This window comes from Doryrhamphus excisus, linkage group LG5 (assembly GCF_037039965.1).
Source record: "Doryrhamphus excisus strain RoL-2023G ecotype Guam linkage group LG5, RoL_Dexc_Guam_v1.1, whole genome shotgun sequence".
Classification (NCBI taxonomy): domain Eukaryota; kingdom Metazoa; phylum Chordata; class Actinopteri; order Syngnathiformes; family Syngnathidae; genus Doryrhamphus; species Doryrhamphus excisus.
In genome coordinates, this window is record NC_136361.1 from 22,359,522 (window position 1) to 22,379,499 (window position 19,978).

A 19,978-nucleotide genomic window follows, 5' to 3' on the forward strand; every position below is an offset into this window, starting at 1 on the left:
TGAATGAATTTTTACCCTTCCTTTCTGTAAATCACATCGAATGACCTCAAAATAACCTTGCCTTACATACAGCAAGTCAATAGCATAACATAAGCATGAGGCCTGACGCTGCAGGGGATCGAACACAAACGTGTGGAAGTGGAGCGTCGGGGAGTGATGAATGCTGAATGTAACGTTGTGTAATTCTGACAGATTGTGCTATTGGTTTTCAACGGCAACTTTCCGTTGCCAATTTACACAAAAGAAGGCATACCAGCGACGGCAGCTGGGGTTCCAGTTTTCAACACCAGACTACTGAGGATTACGGAGTTCGGTGTCAGCCTTTAACCACCGTATAGTATTTACACCAGGAAAAAAAAAATAAGGTCAGTCGGGTCCCTAGAAACAAAATGTTGCACGTTGCATAACCCCGCTTAATCAAATCCCAAAGTTGAATCAAAGTTGCCAAGGGAAACATTTTGGAGTGTTAAATATTGCTCATCAGTGACGACCAATGAAAAGCACATTTTCATCCATTTTTAGTGTCATGAGGAAGCCAACATATCCTCCATGGAGAGGCCAAACGGTCAGTCCAGGGGTCAGCAACCTGCGGCTCCAGAGCGGCATGTGGCTCTTCAGCCTCTTTGTTGTGGCTCCTTTTGCAAAGCTTGAATATTTTTAACACTCGAGTGGGGAAAATGCACGTCTTTTGTAATGACCTTAAAAAAAATCCAACTTTGTGTGAGACCATGAATGCATCCTGACTGACTTTGACTCAGTTTTCTCTCACACGGGTAAACATGAAGGAAAATAAGTAATACTTTCCCAAAGCTATTTGAAAATTCTCAAAAATAAATTATAGTTAATTCAAAAACAGTGACATGGGAATTTGTTTGCGGCAGAGTAAACAAATCAGGTAAGTTTACAGTAGTTTACACATACATTTATGTAAGTTTATCTCCAATACTAGCAAGAGTACTCCAACTCGTCTTTTCTTATCTGAACTACTTTGATACCCCCAAATTCCCTCCAATGTTGTTTTAAACATACTATATGTTTTGCGGCTCCAGGTTATTTTTCTTCAGTGGGCAAAGGGGTAAAATGGTTTTTTTCATAGTAAAGGTTGCCGACCCCTGACCTAGGCCAGGTGAGGTCAATTTATTGGTCAAGAAAAATACATAAATAAATAAATAAATTAGAGATCATTTGGGAAAGTGTTTGCGCCAGAGTAAACAAATCAGGTATGTTTACAGTAGTTTACATATACATTTGTGTTTATCTCCAATACTAGCAAGAGTACTCCAACTCGTTTTTTCTTATCTGAACTACTTTGATACTTCCAAATTCCCTCCAATGTTGTTTTAAACATACTATGTTTTGCGGCTCCAGTTTATTTTTCTTTTGTGAGCGAGGGGGTAAAATGGCTCTTTTGATAGTAAAGGTTGCCGACCCCTGACCTAGGCCAGGTGAGGTCAATTTATTGGACAAGAAAAAGACATTCTCAAAAATAAATTAGAGATCATTTGGGAACGTGTTTGCGCCAGAGTAAACAAATCAGGTACGTTTACAGTAGTTTACACAAACATTTATGTTTATCTCCAATACTAGCAAGAGTACTCCAACTCGTTTTTTCTTATCTGAACTACTTTGATACTTCTAAATTCCCTCCAATGTTGTTTTAAACGGACTATATGTTATCTGGCTCTCTTCTGAGGCTATTTTTCTTCAGCATTTTCCTAAAATGGCTTTTTTCATAGTAAAGGTTGCCGACCCCTGGGTTAGTCCGAGGGCACAGATTGACAAACAACCATCCACGGAGGTAAAAGTCACTCCATGTATACAGTACATTGGTACTACCATTTACCTATAGGACAAATCCTAATTTCTCTACTGCAATTCATAAAAAAAAGTCTGGAGATACGCAGTATTCATTGAATGGACAGACAGACATATATATATATATATATATATATATATATATATATACATATATATATATATATATATATCCAAACATAGAAAGGCTTCCAGTATCCTAGCTTTTACTAGCCATGGCTGTATAATAGTCTAGTTCCAGACCTCAGCCACAAGCCTCCACAGAACCGCCAGCTTCCAGAGCTGCGGCTGCTGGCCGCCAAGCCTGCTGTCCAGAGACATAAACAATACAGGGAGGGGGGTTGGGGGGCGAGGGAGGAAAAGATGATATGGGGAAAGGCAAAATCTTGCTTCATAACTCAAATTATGCGGATGACCAAAATGAGTTTTTTGGAAGTTCTTTGTCTGTTGAATTAGAGGAAAATTACTCAGAGTGGAATAACTGAACAATGACAGCCGCAACGACGACACGGATACAGATCGCTTCGGTTTTTGTTGTAAGGATAACAAAATGGTTGTACACCTTTCCATTCATTGGGCACCAAACACAGACGGACCAATCAGGCTGGGGGCCAGACACACTTGCAGTCAGTTCATTGGGTGACGGTGAATTGTCAATAGAACAAGAACAAAAATGACCAAAAATGACATATATTGTTTACTCATTCTTCTGTGTTTAACCCCTAAATGCACGAGTGACTGGACCCTATACTAGAATCAATGCCTTTTTATGCCAATTTTGCCATTTTGGTTAGGAATAATCACTTGTATGATATTTAGTATTATATTCAAACATCTTCATTAGAAACATTCGTTAGAAACATCTTCATTTTTCACTTTTTTACATCTTTGAAAAAGAAAATGACCCCGTACAACAATAGAAAATGTGAGGATCCATTGTGTGTTGCATAAAGGTAAGTTAAAAATGTGAACGGCATGATACCAAAAACATGTTTTTTGAGGAATATCTGGAATATGAAATGATAAAAAATTTTAATTACAGAGATATTTAAAGAAAACAACCTGACCGGGTCATTTTTGACCCACTTATGGAAGGTTGGGGTAGTAACACAAAAACTAAAATTTCTTAAAATGTATAAAAGATAAGTTAAAAATGTGAACAGCATGATATCAAAAACATGTTTTTTGAGGAATAGCTGGAATATGAAATGATAAAAAATGTTCATATTTTTCATTACAAAGATACAACCTGACGAAAACAACCTGACCGGGTCATTTTTGACCCACTTATGGAAGGTTGGGGTAGTAACACAAAAACAAAAAAATCTTAAAATGTATGAAAGGTAAGTTAAAAATGTGAACAGCATAGTATCAAAAACATGTTTTTTGAGAAATACCTGGAATATGAAATGATAAAAAAAATTCAATTACGAAGATATTTAAAGAAAACAACCTGACCAGGTCATTTTTGACCCACTTATGGAAGGTTGGGGTAGTAACATAAAAACCAAAAATTCTTAAAATGTATAAAAGATAAGTTAAAAACATGAACGGCATGATATCAAAAACATGTTTTTTGTGGAATACCTGGACTATGAAATATGAAAGATATTTCAAGAAAACAACCTAACCAGATCATTTTTGACCCACTTATGGAAGGTTGGGGTATTAACACAAAAACAAAAAATTCTTAAAATGTATGAAAGATAAGTTAAAAATGTGAATGGCATGATATCAAAAACATGTTTTTTGAGAAATACCTGGAATATGAAATGATAAAAAAAAATTAATTACGAAGATATTTCAAGAAAACAACCTGACCGGGTCATTTTTGACCCACTTATGGAAGGTTGGGGTAGTAACATAAAAACAAAAAAATCTTAAAATGTATAAAAAGATAAGCTAAAAATGTGAACGGCATGACATCAGAAATATGTTTTTTGAGGAATACCTGGAATATGAAATGATAAAAATTTTCATTATGAAGATATTTCAAGAAAACAACCTGACCGGGTCATTTTTGACCCACTTATGGAAGGTTGGGGTAGTAACACAAAAACTAAAATTTCTTAAAATGTATAAAAGATAAGTTAAAAATGTGAACAGCATAATATCAAAAACATGTTTTTTGAGGAATAGCTGCAATATGAAATGATTTTTCAAGAAAACAACCCGACCCGTCATTTTTGACCCACTCATGCATCTAAGGGTTAATTAATCTGTGGATTAGGGTGTCATGTCGCTTCATATTATTTACTTATCTCACCATTCTGTGTGACTTGAAGAAGACTTGATGAACTTGAACAATTTGTGTCAGAAATGAGTGTCAGTGGACACTTCCGCCACTTGGTGAACGATAGCGATGCAGCTCGTGTTAAAGGGTGGATTCCCCCTGAAACCCACTGGTGGGCTGCCAAAACAAACACCCGCCGATGGTTTGCCTCATGCCTCCGGTCTCTCTGGCCTACTTCTAGACAGCAGCCGAGGGACCCTCGCCTCTCCGAAGGAGGAGCGGGGGGAGTTTTCAGGCCCTCCCACCAGCTATAAACCCCGAGGCAGACGGAAACACTCAGACAGCAGGCACACGTGGAGCGTAGCGGCAAAGAGAGAGAAAGTCAAACCGCTGCCACAGGCGCTGAGTCATTTTTGCAGCCGGGACCGAAGCGGCCAAATTGACTCGAAGGCTGCTTGACGTGAATCAACAACACGTCCGCTGGTTTTAGTTCGGCGTTCTTCCGAAGGATTTAACTAGATGCAAAAGTGATTCCTGGGATGTGAAGCGAAGAAGAGGATCCTGGAAGCTGCAGCCACCTGTTGCAGCGCAGACTTAGCATCAAGCGGTCAATATCACTTAGGGGCAGACTTTGATCCGAGAGCTTCCTGTAAGGAAGAGGTTTTCCAGGACGCCCTTTGACCCCCAGCGTTACTTTGGTCGAGATGACTTTCGCTATGCTGCGCACGGCGCCTCCAGCAGGCCGCTTCCTGTACGGTGACATCGCTCTCCTCTCCGAAGATGACGATGAGAACGGCAGCGAAGGCTCGGGTTCGGAGGAGCGCTCCACCAATTCGGCCGCCTTCCGCCTGTCATCCTCATCCCCGTCTGCCTTTCACATCAAGGTGAACAGGAAGAGGAAGCTATGCGTGGGAGGTGGAGGCGGAGGAGTCGAGGCGGTTCTAGGGAGGCTCGGAGTCCCGGGTTCGTCTCCCCCGACCGAAATCCGCCAGAGGACGGCGGCCAATGCTCGAGAGAGGGATCGAACCAATTCTGTCAACACGGCGTTCACCGCGCTACGTACGCTCATCCCGACTGAGCCTGCAGACAGGTACGCAAACCTCTCACCAATACCACAAATAATATTCATTTACTTCTTAGTGTCTCAACATCACCAAATATTACTACAGAATGTAAATATTAATATTAATGTACACATTCTCCATTCAATAAAATGATTAGGAAGCTGTCAAAGATCGAGACGCTTCGCTTGGCCAGCAGCTACATCAGTCATCTGGGAAACGTTTTGCTCCTGGGCGAGGGGCTTCATGACGGACAGCCCTGCCACGCCCCATCGCCACCGTTCTTTCAGGTCAACTCCTCCCCCAACAGAGGATCCGACCAATCAGGCCAGCCCAAGCACATCTGCACATTCTGCCTCAGCAACCAGAGGAAAATGGTAAGCGGATCAAAAACATACATAAATATATATCGATAAAAGTGTTATTTTTTTACATAAAATCATACCCAAATAGCATTTTTGTCCAAAGTTTGCTTCTAAATGGTCACAACCACATGCTTAAAGGTCATTTAGGCATTGAAAGCTGATGTGGGATCAGTGACTGAGCTTATAAACCTGATTGGCCCTGAGGGATATTAAAAGCAGAACGGCTTTCAAGTGCGCTATTGGGGGGGGCAAAAACTGCAAATAATTGCTCTGTTGGGAGGAACATTTAGTCAGGCAGGTGGCTTGAAGCATCATGGTGGCTTTTTAGATCTACAATTTGGGAATAAAAACAATATGATGGGTGACAGATTGCAAAAATGGATTTCCTGGTTCGCGTATAAATAAAGTGGCGACTCGATAGACCTAATTCAGAAATGTATCGATGTAAATATGACGATGATGTGAGTCATCTTGACTGAGTTCAGGACTTAGTTTACACTCCACACTCTTTATTGCTCTCTGGTTTCTACCATATCTTACTTATTGTGTGGAAATATGGGCTAATAACTATAAAAGCAATCTTCACTCGCTAAATGTACTGCAAAAAAGGTCAGTAAGGATAATTCATAATGCCGCCTACAGAGAACATACTAACTCCTTATTTCTAAAATCACAAATACTTCAACTTGCTGATATAGTTCATCTTCAAACAGATAAAATAATGCAAAGCCATAGCATTTCAGTATGTGGAATCGAACTATGGAATGGATTGAGTAAGAATGAAGAGTCTTGAACCAGTCATGCTATATGTATCACTATATTGACACTTACTATGGTACCTAATTTGGATGGTCATATCACCTCCTACTTCGGTACGTGACAAAAAAAATTACAAATTAAAAAAATAAAAAATAAAAAATTAAAAATTAAAAATTAAAAATTAAAAATTAAAAATTAAAAATTAAAAATTAAAAATTAAAAATTAAAAAAACTTTAAATCATATTAGGAAAGCAGGAAGTGAACAAGGAGGGGTAGGATTTAATAAGCTTTTTTGGACATGTGGAACTGTGAACTGATTATGGGATGTACTCGATTGTAATCTGATGCATGTTCAAATGAAATAAAACCATTACCATTACCATTACCATTACCATTACCATTACCATTACCATTACCATTACCATTACCATTACCATAGTTTACAATTCAGGATTTACCTCAAAGCAATCAAGTAGTCAAGGTAAAAACAAGATTTGTAAAACAATAATGTGTGTGTGTGTGGGAGGGGGGGTTGTCTCTCCCGACTCACACACTGCTGACCACATGAATAGGAACTCTATCAAGCTGCGGTTCAAACAACATTTATCTCATTCAGCACAGGAAATAGATGTAATGGAGAAGACTTCCAACTGGAGTTGGAAGCCAGTCCAGTTTTTCATCCTCCGGTACGACCATCATATAGCACTGAAAACGATATAGCGGTGGCGTCCATTCAACTTTGCCTCTCTAACCTGGATGTTGCCCATTTAAGCAGGATTTATGGGCAAGGAGCTGACATCTGGCAGACTCCCCCCCACCCCACACTCCTACCCCCCCTTGCCACAGCAGCGCGTGAAAGCCAATACTCTCCTCAGCGTCTAAACCCGGAGACCCTTCAGCTGAGGGATAACCTAAATCTCAGCAGGCTCTCTTCATCCTCCCCACTTGGATGAGCTAAGGCCATGCATGCCGTCAGTGGCTAAAACCTGGACTAGAGCAAAAAACTAGCCTTGGGGTACGTTTACACGACGGGTGTAGTGCCGTCACATCACCAAATGCATGCCATTCCCGTGGGGGGGGGGGGGGGGTCACAAAAAATACTACACACATGCAAACCAACTGCTTGCTCTTGTTTGCCTCATCCAAAAACATTTTTACTCGTTCCTTGACCTTAAGCTTCCACCGCCTTTTATACGCACGCGCCCGCCGCCCGCCGATATACGTCTCTATTTCATATCTTTCCTCACCACCCTTTCCCCAAGCCTCTCTCCTTGCCGCTCCCCTGCGTCGGCATATCGATTAGCCTGTGGAGGTCAGAGCTGTCAGTAGGATCCGTGTAATACTATCTGCTGCTGTCAACTCGCTGGTGCCCATGCATGCTGGACCTGGAAATGCATGCTGGGTAGAAAACTTTTCAGTCAGTTGCGCTTATTCTGTTTCACATTAGCTGGTTTGTATGCTGGACGTATTTGCATTGGAATGATTATACGTACTTTAATACACATCAATACTTCACTGCAGTTTTTGTAAATATGTAAACACGTAGCAAGGTTACAAAGAAACAATATGATAGTTCTGCACAACTTTGTAACAGGGTCCATTATTTTCACTTTGTCAGTCTGCTTGCATCGGGGCCAAGTGACCCACCAGGTCCGGCAGTGTCTGCATTACCGCTGCCTACAGAGGACCCACAAAGGGTGGAACAGTACAACCGATGTATCAGTCAGTCTTAAGAAAAAGATCTTAGCCAGTTAGCGGTGCAATACTGTTACTGACTGACTGAGAAATTAAATTTCCATAGACCAGCTTCATCAATACACGATGAGCTTCTAATTCTAAGGACTGACAGATAACTCCACTATGTCATTCTGACCTATTATGAAATAGTCTTGTAACTTTAGCTCTGCTTGCGTCGTAAAACCGCATCTGCACAATAAAAATATCGAAAGCATAGCTGCCACAATAGAATAAGCACTTCTATTGTTGTCTTCAAAGTGGAAGCCCTAACCCAGCTGGCATTTGAAGGGTTAAATTAGATCAGTCGGATATGAGAGCTTTTTATTTCCTTGGAAAAGTGTCTCTACTTTGTATTTAAGTGGCCTACAGGGCAGAGTCGGAGCAGGTGATTACAGAGCGGAAAATCATTTTGTTCTTTTGGTATGGTCACTGAGATTTATCGCCGCTGCCACGCCCCCCCCCTTTTTTTGCATGTACCACTTTAATCATACCTTTCTCGATGTGTTCCTCTTGTCTGTTTAGATATTTGACTTTGAAGGCAAAGTGTTCCCAAACAAACGCAACAATGGAAGAATATTTTCAAGCTCTGGCTTCTCCTTGGCGCTAGCGCTAGTCATGGCGTCTGCGTGTTTACCGTGTACTGCGTAACGCAAGGCACACTTCCTGTGCTTCACTTTGATTCAGGCGATATGGACTTTAGCATGTGTCACAATATTTTTGAGGATGTATCACAATATGGTGATAATGAAATTCAGCGGAGTCTGGTAGAAAAAGATACAAACCTTAATCCGTAGAATTAAAAATAATTACATGTCATATCACCTTGTACTTTGGCATGTGACAAAAGAATTAAAAAAAAATTAAAAATTAAAAATTAAAAATTAAAAATTAAAAATTAAAAATTAAAAATTAAAAATTAAAAATTAAAAATTAAAAATTAAAAATTAAAAATTAAAAATTAAAAAAAATAAAAATTAAAAATTAAAAATTAAAAATTAAAAATTAAACAAAAAAACTACTATATTAGGAAAGCAGGAAGTGAACAAATGTAACAGTTAGTGATTGTAAAAGTACCAGATGGAGGGGTAGGATTTAATAAGCTTTGCTTCTTCCTACTCCTTTTGGACATGTGGAACTGTGAACTGATTATGGGATGCACTCAATTGTAATCTGATGCATGTTCAAATGAAATTAAATCATTACCATTACCATTACTTAGAATGATATTCATTTATGATATGCTGTGTTGCATTGGAGGGCGTAGGACATATTTAATTCTAACCCTCCAAAACCAAATCTATTTCACCTCAAAAGTTAATTGAATCTATGTCTGGTAATCCAAATAAGAAAAAGACCTTCTCCAGTAGTAGTTATTTGATACGTTTTAAATTTAGATATGAAACCAATTAAGGGATGATGATGTGCACGCTTCCTAATTGGTTCAACCCTTTCCATTTTCATGTGGGTTACAGTAAAAGTCTTATGAGATGACTCTTTTGGGTGAACGCTGGAGAGTGACTTATCTCTCCTTTTGCGGGTTTGTGCACGTGAGCGACAATGTGAATACATTTGAAGGCCTAGCGCTAGGATGAATCAGAGTCACTCTGGGGAATGACAGAAAATGAGTGTATTTGGTGACACCATCACTGAGGTTTAGTATGTGACCATGCTCGTATGGGACACATATACACACACACACACACACACGCTTGCGCTCTGTGTCTGGAAGTCATTGGCAATTCAGAGCGCAGCAACAAATGAGCTAATTGTTCTGAAAATGATTTAGGCCTGTATAGCCAGTGTTTAATTCAGCTGCCACTATTAGAAACACATTGACGTTAAGCTTTGATGGTATGTTAAAGAAGCCTGGAAAGTGCTTTAAAAAAAAAAAAAAAACGTCACTGCTCACACTCACACCCTCTCACACATCCACACACACACACACACACACACACACACACGCCAGCCTTCCTAACCACGCACCCTCTGCAGCAGGCAGACTTGATCAAAACCATGTCATTCCAAGTCTCCTCGTTTTTCTTCTCCGGCCAGACGGCAGTTCATTGCTGCTTTTGAGACATCCAAAAACCCCTATATGATTACTCAGTTAAGGAGGTCTGGATCACGACAGCGCTTTCAACACGTCCTAACTAATGGCGTGCAGGAAGTTGTGGAAACAGGCATGGAGAGAGAGAGAAAACAAGGAGGAGAAATACCCGCAGACTCTGTGGGATAATCAGCCTGCCATTTGTTCTCCAGTTTGGACACTTTTTTTTTTTGTTTTTTTTTTGTTTTTTTTTTAACTGTGCTGAAACTTTCTAGACACCAAATAGAGCATGCACGCATGCATGGGAGCCTAACTGCATGGATAGCACTTTTAGGAGCGCACTAATGACTGTGGTTTTTACAGTCATTTGGTTATTAGTCTGTTTTTGGGGTGGAAAAAAGCATGACATCACTTGCGCTCATGAAAGTAGACGTTTCAAGGTCATAGATGAAAAGTAAATTACCCTCATTTTCTGATACTGCCGGTGTTGCCACTTTGCGTCTAATTTTAAGTGATGCTAATGAGGTGCATCCAAGGTGGCTAATATAGGAGGGGCAATTTTCACATATATATATATACGTATATATTCTCGCCCACGTCTGTGTGTGTGTGTGTGTGTGTGTTCGCCTTGATCAGTGCATATGTGTGACTCCGTGCCGTCATAGGCGGACCTGTCTGCCTGTTCTCAGCCCAGATGGAAGCAGTTAAAGGCCAATTTAACACCGACAGATGAAGTCGGGTCAGATAACTAACAAAATCTATTAGTAAAACTATCATTTTGTTGTCATTTGGTCTCCAGGGGGAAAGGCTTGTTCACACTTCAACTTAAAATAAAACTGCACCCATATAGAGATTTTAAATATTACCAAAGTTAGTGGCTTTATCTAACATAACGCATATCTCAATTTGGGAATAATTACTGTATTAAGACGCGGGGTGTACACGTGGTGTGGTGTGTGTTTTTCAGAAGCCATGAGGATGCTTATTTGTAAACCACAGTGAGCGTGAAGTGCATGTCTGATGTATCCAAGCCACATAATGGCACACTGCGGCGTAGTTAGCTTGTTACTTAAGTTGTGATGTGTAATTTATGGAACCATTTCAATGTCAACTTTCAATCTAATCTGCTCACTAATGGTCAACCCTTGTATGACACCCATCAGGGGGCTGGGGGGCTGACTTATATTTATTGTAAAATATTCTCACTTTACAACAACAAAAATATCAGCCTTTTTCATTTCACGCTGAAATACCAATCTCCTTATATGATTTACGGAGTCGAGCTCGAATGAAATGATATTTTCCAACCAAGTCTTTCCTCTCTTGGTGCCGCCAGGAGCTAAATTAGATGTTTGCATTTGACAGGATGGATTAACACAGGGAAATAGAGCGAGAGCATGGAAAATCCACAGTTAAAAAAGGACACAGATTGAGTTTCACAGTAAAACTGTATGGTAATTGTAATGGTAATGGTTTAATTTCATTTGTCTGACTTTCATTCATCACCAACACGATACGTTCTAAGACACTGGTTGATTTAAATGTATGCAGTTCAACAAAACAATACAAAAAAAAATTTATTTGCGTCTCACTTTCTTTTTGTGGCTAGTGGTTGTTTTGGACAGAATGGTAATGGTTTTATTTCATTTGAACATGCATCAGATTACAATTGAATGCATCACATAATCAGTTCACAGTTCCACATGTCCAAAAGGAGTAGGAAGAAGCAAAGCTTATTAAATCCTACCCCTCCATCTGGTACTTTTATAATCAGTAACTGTTACATTTGTTCACCTCCTGCTTTCCTAATAATTTTTTTTTTAATTTAATTGAATTTATTATTTATTTATTTACTTTTTTATTGTTACTTTTTGTCACGTACTAAAGTACGAGGTGATATGAGCATCCAATGACATAATGGGTAACATAGTAAGTGTCAATATAGTGATATATATAGCACATCATGACAAGTGTGTAATAGTTAGTGATTTGGTTAACATTTCATCTCTTACATTTGTTCACTTCCTGCTTTCCTAAGTGTCAATATAGTGATATATATAGCACATCATGACTGGTTCAAGACTCTTCATCCTTGTATTTAGCAAACATCATGCTTGTATTGTTTCTTGAATTGGCTCATCGTTGTGCATTGTTTGATTTCCTTACTCAATCCATCCCATAGTTTGATTCCACATACTGAAATGCTATGGCTTTTTAACGTAGTCCTAGCATATAAGTGTTTCAAATGTACTTCTTCCCTGAGATCATATTTCTCCTCTCTTGTAGAGAAGTATTGGATGACATTTTAAAAGTAATTGGTTATTTTTAGCCTTATGCATTATTTTAGCTGTTTGAGGATGAACTATATCAGCAAGTTGAAGTATTTGTGATTTTAGAAATAAGGAGTTCAATAAAAAGTTCAATAGCGCTATTGATAAGAAAGTGTTTATTGTCCTAACATTAAGGTTAAACTAACGTCTTTCACGTTGATGCAAGAATAATATTATTTCAACGTGGTAATGTCATCATGTTGTATCTAAAGAAAACGTCATCAGGTAATCATATTAGTCTCGGACAAATCACTCCATGGGGAAAGTGCTGTGCGTGCGTGTGTGTTTGGAGAGAGAGCGCCGTAGGGATGTCATGTGACCATGCCGTGTTAGTCTTCAAGGGATTGTTTTGACTACCCGGTTCGCCTCCCCTCCGTTTTGACTCAAGTAACCCCCCCTCACCCGGCAACAACTGTACCACCGTCACTCAGCACACCGAGGTGGCACTTGTCCAAGTGATGGCGGTCAGACGCAAATTAATAAATGTAAAAATTGGCGGGACATATAATTTGGGTGCCAGCGTTCCCACAGTCTGGGGTCTGGGAATTGTCATTATGGAATTAGGTGAAGTCATTATTCTTTTATCAGGCAAGGGCATTTTGGAATTTGGTATTGCAAATGGACCTGCACACCTCACGATGACGCAGTGCATGGAAAACTCAAACATGACATATTATGGTCTTATAAGTACCTTGGTACATATTTCATGTTGTTGTGACTTATTTTCAACTACATTGCGTACTTTACTCCACACACTTGGAAGCGCTGTGCATTTTTTTTTCTGGTCGTACACGTTTGTTTTGTTCTGTTGCTGGATACATTTAAAAATAATCATTTGTTCATTCATTTTATGGCACTTATCCTTGTGAAGGTCGCGGGGTGCTGGAGCCTACCCCAGCTGTCTTTGGGCGAGAATCAGAGTTCTTCTCTGCTGGACTGGTGGCCACTGGTGGCTTTTTCTTTAGCTTTTTTGGCCACATTTCTCCCACTAAGTTATGTACATATTTTTTTATTGTCTGTATTTTGAATGTATTTTTCTACTGATATGAATGTATATTACTTAATGGTATTCATTCATTCATTTTCTACCGCTCATCCTCACGGGAGCCTTCGGGCAAGAGGAAGGGTACACCCTGGACTGGTGGGCAGCCAATCACATGGCACATATAGACAAACAACCATTCACACTCACATTCATACTAATTAACCTAGCATGTTTTTGGAATGTGGGAGGAAACCGGAGTACCCGGAGAAAACCCACGCATTGTCATTGCGAGAACATGCAAACTAGAGACGGCTGAGGGTGGGATTGAACTTGGGTCTCCTAGCTGTGAGGTCTGCACGCTAACCACTCGGACGCCGTGCAGCCCTGGGTGCAAACATGTCATTATAGATGACAAAATATGTATGGATATTGAATTTTAATGCATCGTTTATTCTGTTTTTACTCAACTACATTTTTTTTTCTCCACTGTAAAGCATATTTAGGTACTCTGAAAAGTGCTATACAAATAAAATGTATTCTTATTATTATTAAAATGTCAAATATTTTTAAAGGATTCCAAGTTTGTGTTGATAAATGTTGTGTTCCGACAATATCTGTATTTGTCTCCAACAAAATAACAATTGCATAGAAGTGGTCGACGGTCAATAGACGTCTTTTTTTGACTGACATTACTACTATTACCATCGCTCGCCGCGGTTTTAGCCAACATCACTATGGTTTAAAGTTCCCTCAACACATTAATCACAGTAATATTCCTAAATTCTGTCATGGTTGACTTGGCTGATGTTTGATTGTGTAACCGAAGCCACAGTCTTTGAATGGCGGTACTCCATTTAGAACATTAACAGTCTTGTCCAAAACCTCCTGTGTTGTAATTACGCTGCTCTGTCTCCGATTTTAGCACCTTCGTTTTAGCACCGTGTACACACAGCCAGATAACATCGGTCTTATGGTGACTTTCCGTATCCAGGATTGTCTCCTTCCTCTCACCTCAGTCTGTGGGAGGAGCGGTTCCTTCCCAAATCCAATGATCTCACCCCCTCATTCCGGTCCCGATATCCATCCAAACACCTACCCACCTTTGTTGATGTCTGTCAGGGTGATTATTTTTTCCAAACACCTACACCTTGTGCTCGGTCTGAGAGGAAATATGGAACAGGTGTTGGGCTGATGAGAGGGAAGCAAGAATGAGACGAAATTCACGAGAGGGTAGACAAGGAAGGGGGGGGGGGGGCTCTTATTCATCCATGACCTCACCTGAGGCGATCATTTTAACCTTGCTACCTACTAACGCATTTCCAGCCACATTTAATGACATCTCTGTTTTCTCTGGCAAACCTAAACGATATTAGCGCTCTTGTTTGTAAAAGGCTGCATATCTTTTGTCAGCTGCGAGTTGATCTATGAAACATTGGCCTTGAAAAACAATAAACCAAGCAGGGATGATGTGTTGCATATCACTCAGTAGTCCGTTTCGATAAAATCCCTCGAGCGCTACTTGAAAGTTTCATGGTAGCCAAGCAAAGTTGGGGGTGGGAAGGGGAGGGAAAAAGTGATGTTATTTTCCTGGCCAGATAGAGAGACCATCCGCCAGCCAGGAAATCAAGAGTGCGCTACTCTACAGATACCGCAGATACATACGATCGTGTCCGATGCCAGCTCGTGATGTCAGACAGCAATCACATGAAATTTACTCCTTCTGTTACCTGTTCGAAAGCCCGGTCGCCCGACCCTTCTGACAGCGTATTGATTGATTTATAGCTCCGGCGGCGGCGGCGGACATGTTACGTGTAATTCTCCACCTAAAAACTCTCTATGACTCAATATTTTGCTTCCGTTGTAGTAGTAAACATTGGCGACAGTGATATAGAGACATCTGTTGTTGGAGCCGGAACTAATCCATGTGGAACATCAGTCACTTTTATGGTACATGTTGCCCCGAAATTGGTTATATGCTTATGCTGTGTCTTTATATCATATTCATATACCCGCTCGTATGGTTCTTCGCTTTAGTTCTGGGAACTTTTTCACACTTTGGCGAAATGGAAAATACAGACATGGACAGCGGAACCTCGGTTAGCACGTTTTTTTGGTTACCATTGGAAATTTACACCAAAATTTTGTGGTCATTTTTTTTAGTTAGCGTACAAAATTATGCACGTCTTGTTATTAACTTATTCAATACCAAAGACAATACATTTTTTTTTGCACAGGAGGTAAAAAGATGTGATGATGCAACTGCACCAATGGATCTTTATATTTATACACTATATCTTTATACACATTGTAGGGAAATTTTCTAAAATTCTTCTGGTTAGCATCCGTTTTGGTTACAGTTAGACCTTCTCGAAAAAAAGATGCTAACCAAGGTTCCACTGTATTATAAAAAAGCATACCATTCACAGCTAGTGACTGATTTGGTTAGCATCCGTTTTGGTTACAATTGGACATTCTAGAAAACAATGTTGCAAACCAAGGTTCCACTGTATTATACAAAAGTAGACCAGTCACAGCTAGTGACTGATTTGGTTAGCATACGTTTTGGTTACGATTGGACCTTCTGGAAAAAATGATGCTAACCAAGGTTCCACTGTATTATAAAAAGCAGACCAGCCACAGCTAGTGACTGATTTGGTTAGCATCCATTCTGGTTACAGTTGGACCTTCTGGAAAAAAATGATGCTAACCAAGGTTCTTCTGTATTATAAAAAAAAGCAGACCAGTCACAGCTAGTGACTGATTTGGTGAGCATCCGTTTTGGTTACAGTTGGACTTTCTGGAAAAAAATGATGCGAACCGAGGTTCCACTGTATTATAAAAAAAATCAGACCAGTCACAGTTAGTGACTGATTTGGTTAGCACCAGTTGTGGTTACAGTTGGACCTTCTGGAAAAAAATGATGCTAACCAAGGTTCCACTGTATTATACAAAAGTAGACCAGTCACAGCTAGTGACTGATTTGGTTAGCATCCGTTTTGGTTACGGTTGGACCTTCTGGAAAAAAATGATGCTAACCAAGGTTCCACTGTATTACAAAAAAGCAGACCAGTCACAGGTAGTGACTGATTTGGTTAGCACCCGTTTTGGTTACAGTTGGATCATCTGGAAAAAAAATGATGCTAACCAAGATTCTACCGCATTATAAAAAAGCAGACCAGTCACAGCTAGTGACTGATTTGGTTAGCATCTGTTTTGGTTACAGTTGGATCATCTGGAAAAAAATGATGCTACCAAGGTTCCACTGCATTATAAAAAGCAACCAGTCACAGCTAATTAGAAATAGCTTACACGGTGGCACTGCAGCATATTTCCAGCTTAAGCGTTCATGCTACAGTAAAAACTTGCATCACAACCAAACCTACATGCATCAGTGTCACTTTGGTACGTGATTCGAGTCTAACTTGTACATTATTTGACTACGACTAACATAAAGTGAGTCAACACAAAATCTACAGGCCTTTTTATCCTTAAGGGCGACTGTTTTTATGCTTATCCAGGAATCCAGAAGTAGGATGGGTGTGTTCACTCCATTTACATAGACGTTAGCGGCGTAACGGTACATAACCTTTCCCACACAGTACACATTAAAAGCGAGGGACCGCAAGAGTTTGTAGTTTTGTTCCCTTACTGTACCGAAATGCAAACGATGACCTTAAAATCGAGGTTGAATTCAGCATTTTATGTTCAGCGGCGTTGTCATTGACAAATATTTCAATTAGTTTCTGTCCACGTGCCTGTGAATCCATGTTGTTGTTTTTACATGTTGTGTTTAATGCTATTTACCTTGTCATCTCATTAATGCTATTTTTTCTTCCTTAAATATTTTCTGCTCTTCTTATTTATGCAGCGTTGAACAACCTTGAATATGAAATAGAATATATTATAATAATAGGATATATTAGTAAGTCTGCTTTGCCTTTTTCCAACTAAATGTATTTGCACTAGCATATAATAAAGTCAACGGTTAAAATGCCTGAAAGCAACAATTAATAAATAAAGGATGGATGTTTTGGTTAAAAGATGTCTTCTCTCTTGCAGAACAAAGACAGAGACAGGAAAACGGCCATCCGAAGTTAACAACCAAGCACCGCCTGGCCGTGTATTTTGTAATAATTTCGTAATACTGCAAACTGAGGACTCAGCAGACGTGTGATGCATTTCTGAGACTTTTCAACAAGTACTACAGCACTTCTTGGACTTTGTACACAAAACGTCTCTTTGTATAGCTCTTTCTACAGTGCTCTTAAGGAAGCCTTTGAGTTTTTGGCTTTGGAAAAACAGCATTTGGAGACTGACATGCATATAAAACCCATGAAGACCCTTTAATTGTGGGACTTTATTGCTGTTGTGTAAAGAGCCTTTGGCACATGATCACAGGAACACACAAACCTATGAAAGACAAATTTGTTTTCATCAAAAGCTGTGTTATTAATGTGTAAACTGTAATATAGATTTATATTTATGTGACATAACATTATATAATGAAACTGTTATTTAACAGGCATATCGCATTCTTGGAAAATAATGATTAAGGGTGGCATTATCTTGTGGTTACATGCTGGATCTTTTTTTTTCGAAGAATAGGTTTTGTGTTGTGCTGGAAAATTACTAAAGATGGTCAATAAATTGTTTTGTATCCGGACGTGAATTCACTTTGTGTTTTGGCATCCTATTTGTCATCTTACTGTGAATATTAGAGAGTTGCCCCCCTTCTAAATAATTATTATAGATATTTATAGAAATTATAGATATATTATTATATATTTATATTATTATAGATATGTAATAATTATAGAATTATTATAGATATTTTTTATTGATTTTTTAAAAAAAAATTTACCAAAAAAATCTCTGACAAATTCATATAATAGGGCAAAAGCAGGCTAATAAGCAAGCCAATAAGCAGGCTAATACTAGCCTAGTAGTAGTAGTAATAATCAGAAGAAAAGTAATAATATATTATAGATATTCATAGATATTGTAGATATATTATATTATTATAGACATATACTATTATAGATATTTAATTATTCTATAATTATTATAGATACTTATAGATACTTTTATAGAATAAAAAAAAAATCTCTGACAAATTTCATATAATAGGGCAAAAGCAGGCTAATAAGTAAGCCAATAAGCAGGCTAATACTAGCCTACTACTCTACTACTACTAGTAGTAGTAGTAGTAATAATCAGAAGAAGAATAATGATGATAGTAATAATAATAGGCTAATCAATAATATAATAATGATTATTATATAATTGATCACTGGAGAGAATTTTCATGTACTTATTTTTTTACTTTTACTTCTGGTTCCTCTTTTCATCCGCACCTGCCTTCAGCCCTCCCCATCTCGCCCTCTTTTCCGTTTTCTTCTGTTCGGGGGCAGCGAGATCAGCGCCGAGGGAGACAGAAGAACACAGGATGGGGCGGAGAAGAGGAGCTGAGAGGAATTTGTAGAGAAGAGGGGGAAAAAAAATCTGGGATGGATGAGGTGGAATTGAATCTGCAGGTATAGATCCTTGGACATCTGCCCGTGTCCCCTCTCTGTCCTCTTTTTTACCTCTCCACACGCTCCTTCTCTCCCCTCCTCTTTGGCTCTTCCTCTTTTTTCCCTTGGGGGGGCCGCGAGCCTGAAGTTGGTGATGACTTTTCAGGGTGTGTAGCCTCGCAGTACTTGTTACCTTGTTTATCTCTCTAACTGTTAAACAACTGTATCGAGCTATCGAGCTATCGAGCTATCGAGCTATCGAGCTATCGAGCTAGCATCGTATTGAGGTATTTTAGCGCCCCTGCTGGTTGCAGTCAACTGGTACACGCCATTTTGTTTTAATGATAACAACACATCAAACAGCAAATTGACATGCTTTTAAAGCTACAGTTATACTATGCAACAACTATATACAAGAAAATACTTACTTGGTATTATAATATGTAGTAATATTGCTTTACGCTTGAATCAGAGTTAATGGTAAGAACTAGACCCTCCAACATCACTTTCTGTCTTATTTATGTTTTAATTGGCTTCTACATTGGATAAGGAAGGCGTAAATGTGACTATAGGGGTGTTAGTTCATGTGTAGAGGTTTCTAATAATGTAAGAAATCAACAAATTTCTATGCTCTAATTCCAAAAACCGAACCTGGGGTGACAGAGCCTTCTCCATCGCTGCCCCCACCCTCTGGAACTCTTTGCCCCATTCGCTCCGTGCTTGCCCCGACGTTTCCAGTTTCAAAACTGTGTATAAACAAATGAATGTTTAATTTTAATTTTAATTTTAATTTTAATTTTAATTTTAATTTTAATTTTAATTTTAATTTTAATTTTAATTTTAATTTTAATTTTAATTTTAATTTTAATTTTAATTTTAATTTTAATTTTGCGTCTGAGTATTTTGAAAAGCGCTATACAAATAAAATGTATTATTATTATTATAAAAAATATTCCATGAATAAATAATTCACTTATCACGGTGGGCTGCTGAGCTAATCGCCTGCAGTAAACGAGGGATCGCTGTATTGCCTAATGCATTAGCCGGCTGTGATTGATGATATAAATAAAGTACAGTTTAGGTACTACAGTACCTCCAAATAAGGAAGTAGTAGTTGTCAGAGAAGTAAACT

At 39.0% G+C, this 19,978-nt stretch overlaps 1 protein-coding gene across 1 annotated transcript; it reads left to right on the forward strand.

The window, feature by feature from the left end:
* The first annotated feature begins 4,427 nt into the window (after positions 1-4,427).
* LOC131105426 (basic helix-loop-helix transcription factor scleraxis-like) lies at positions 4,428-17,989 on the forward strand. Its single transcript, XM_058053539.2, has 3 exons — positions 4,428-5,138; positions 5,270-5,486; positions 17,393-17,989. The coding sequence occupies exons 1-3, from the start codon at positions 4,753-4,755 to the stop codon at positions 17,429-17,431; spliced, it is 642 nt and encodes a 213-aa protein (XP_057909522.2). The 5' UTR covers positions 4,428-4,752; the 3' UTR covers positions 17,432-17,989.
* The last annotated feature ends 1,989 nt before the right edge of the window (positions 17,990-19,978 follow it).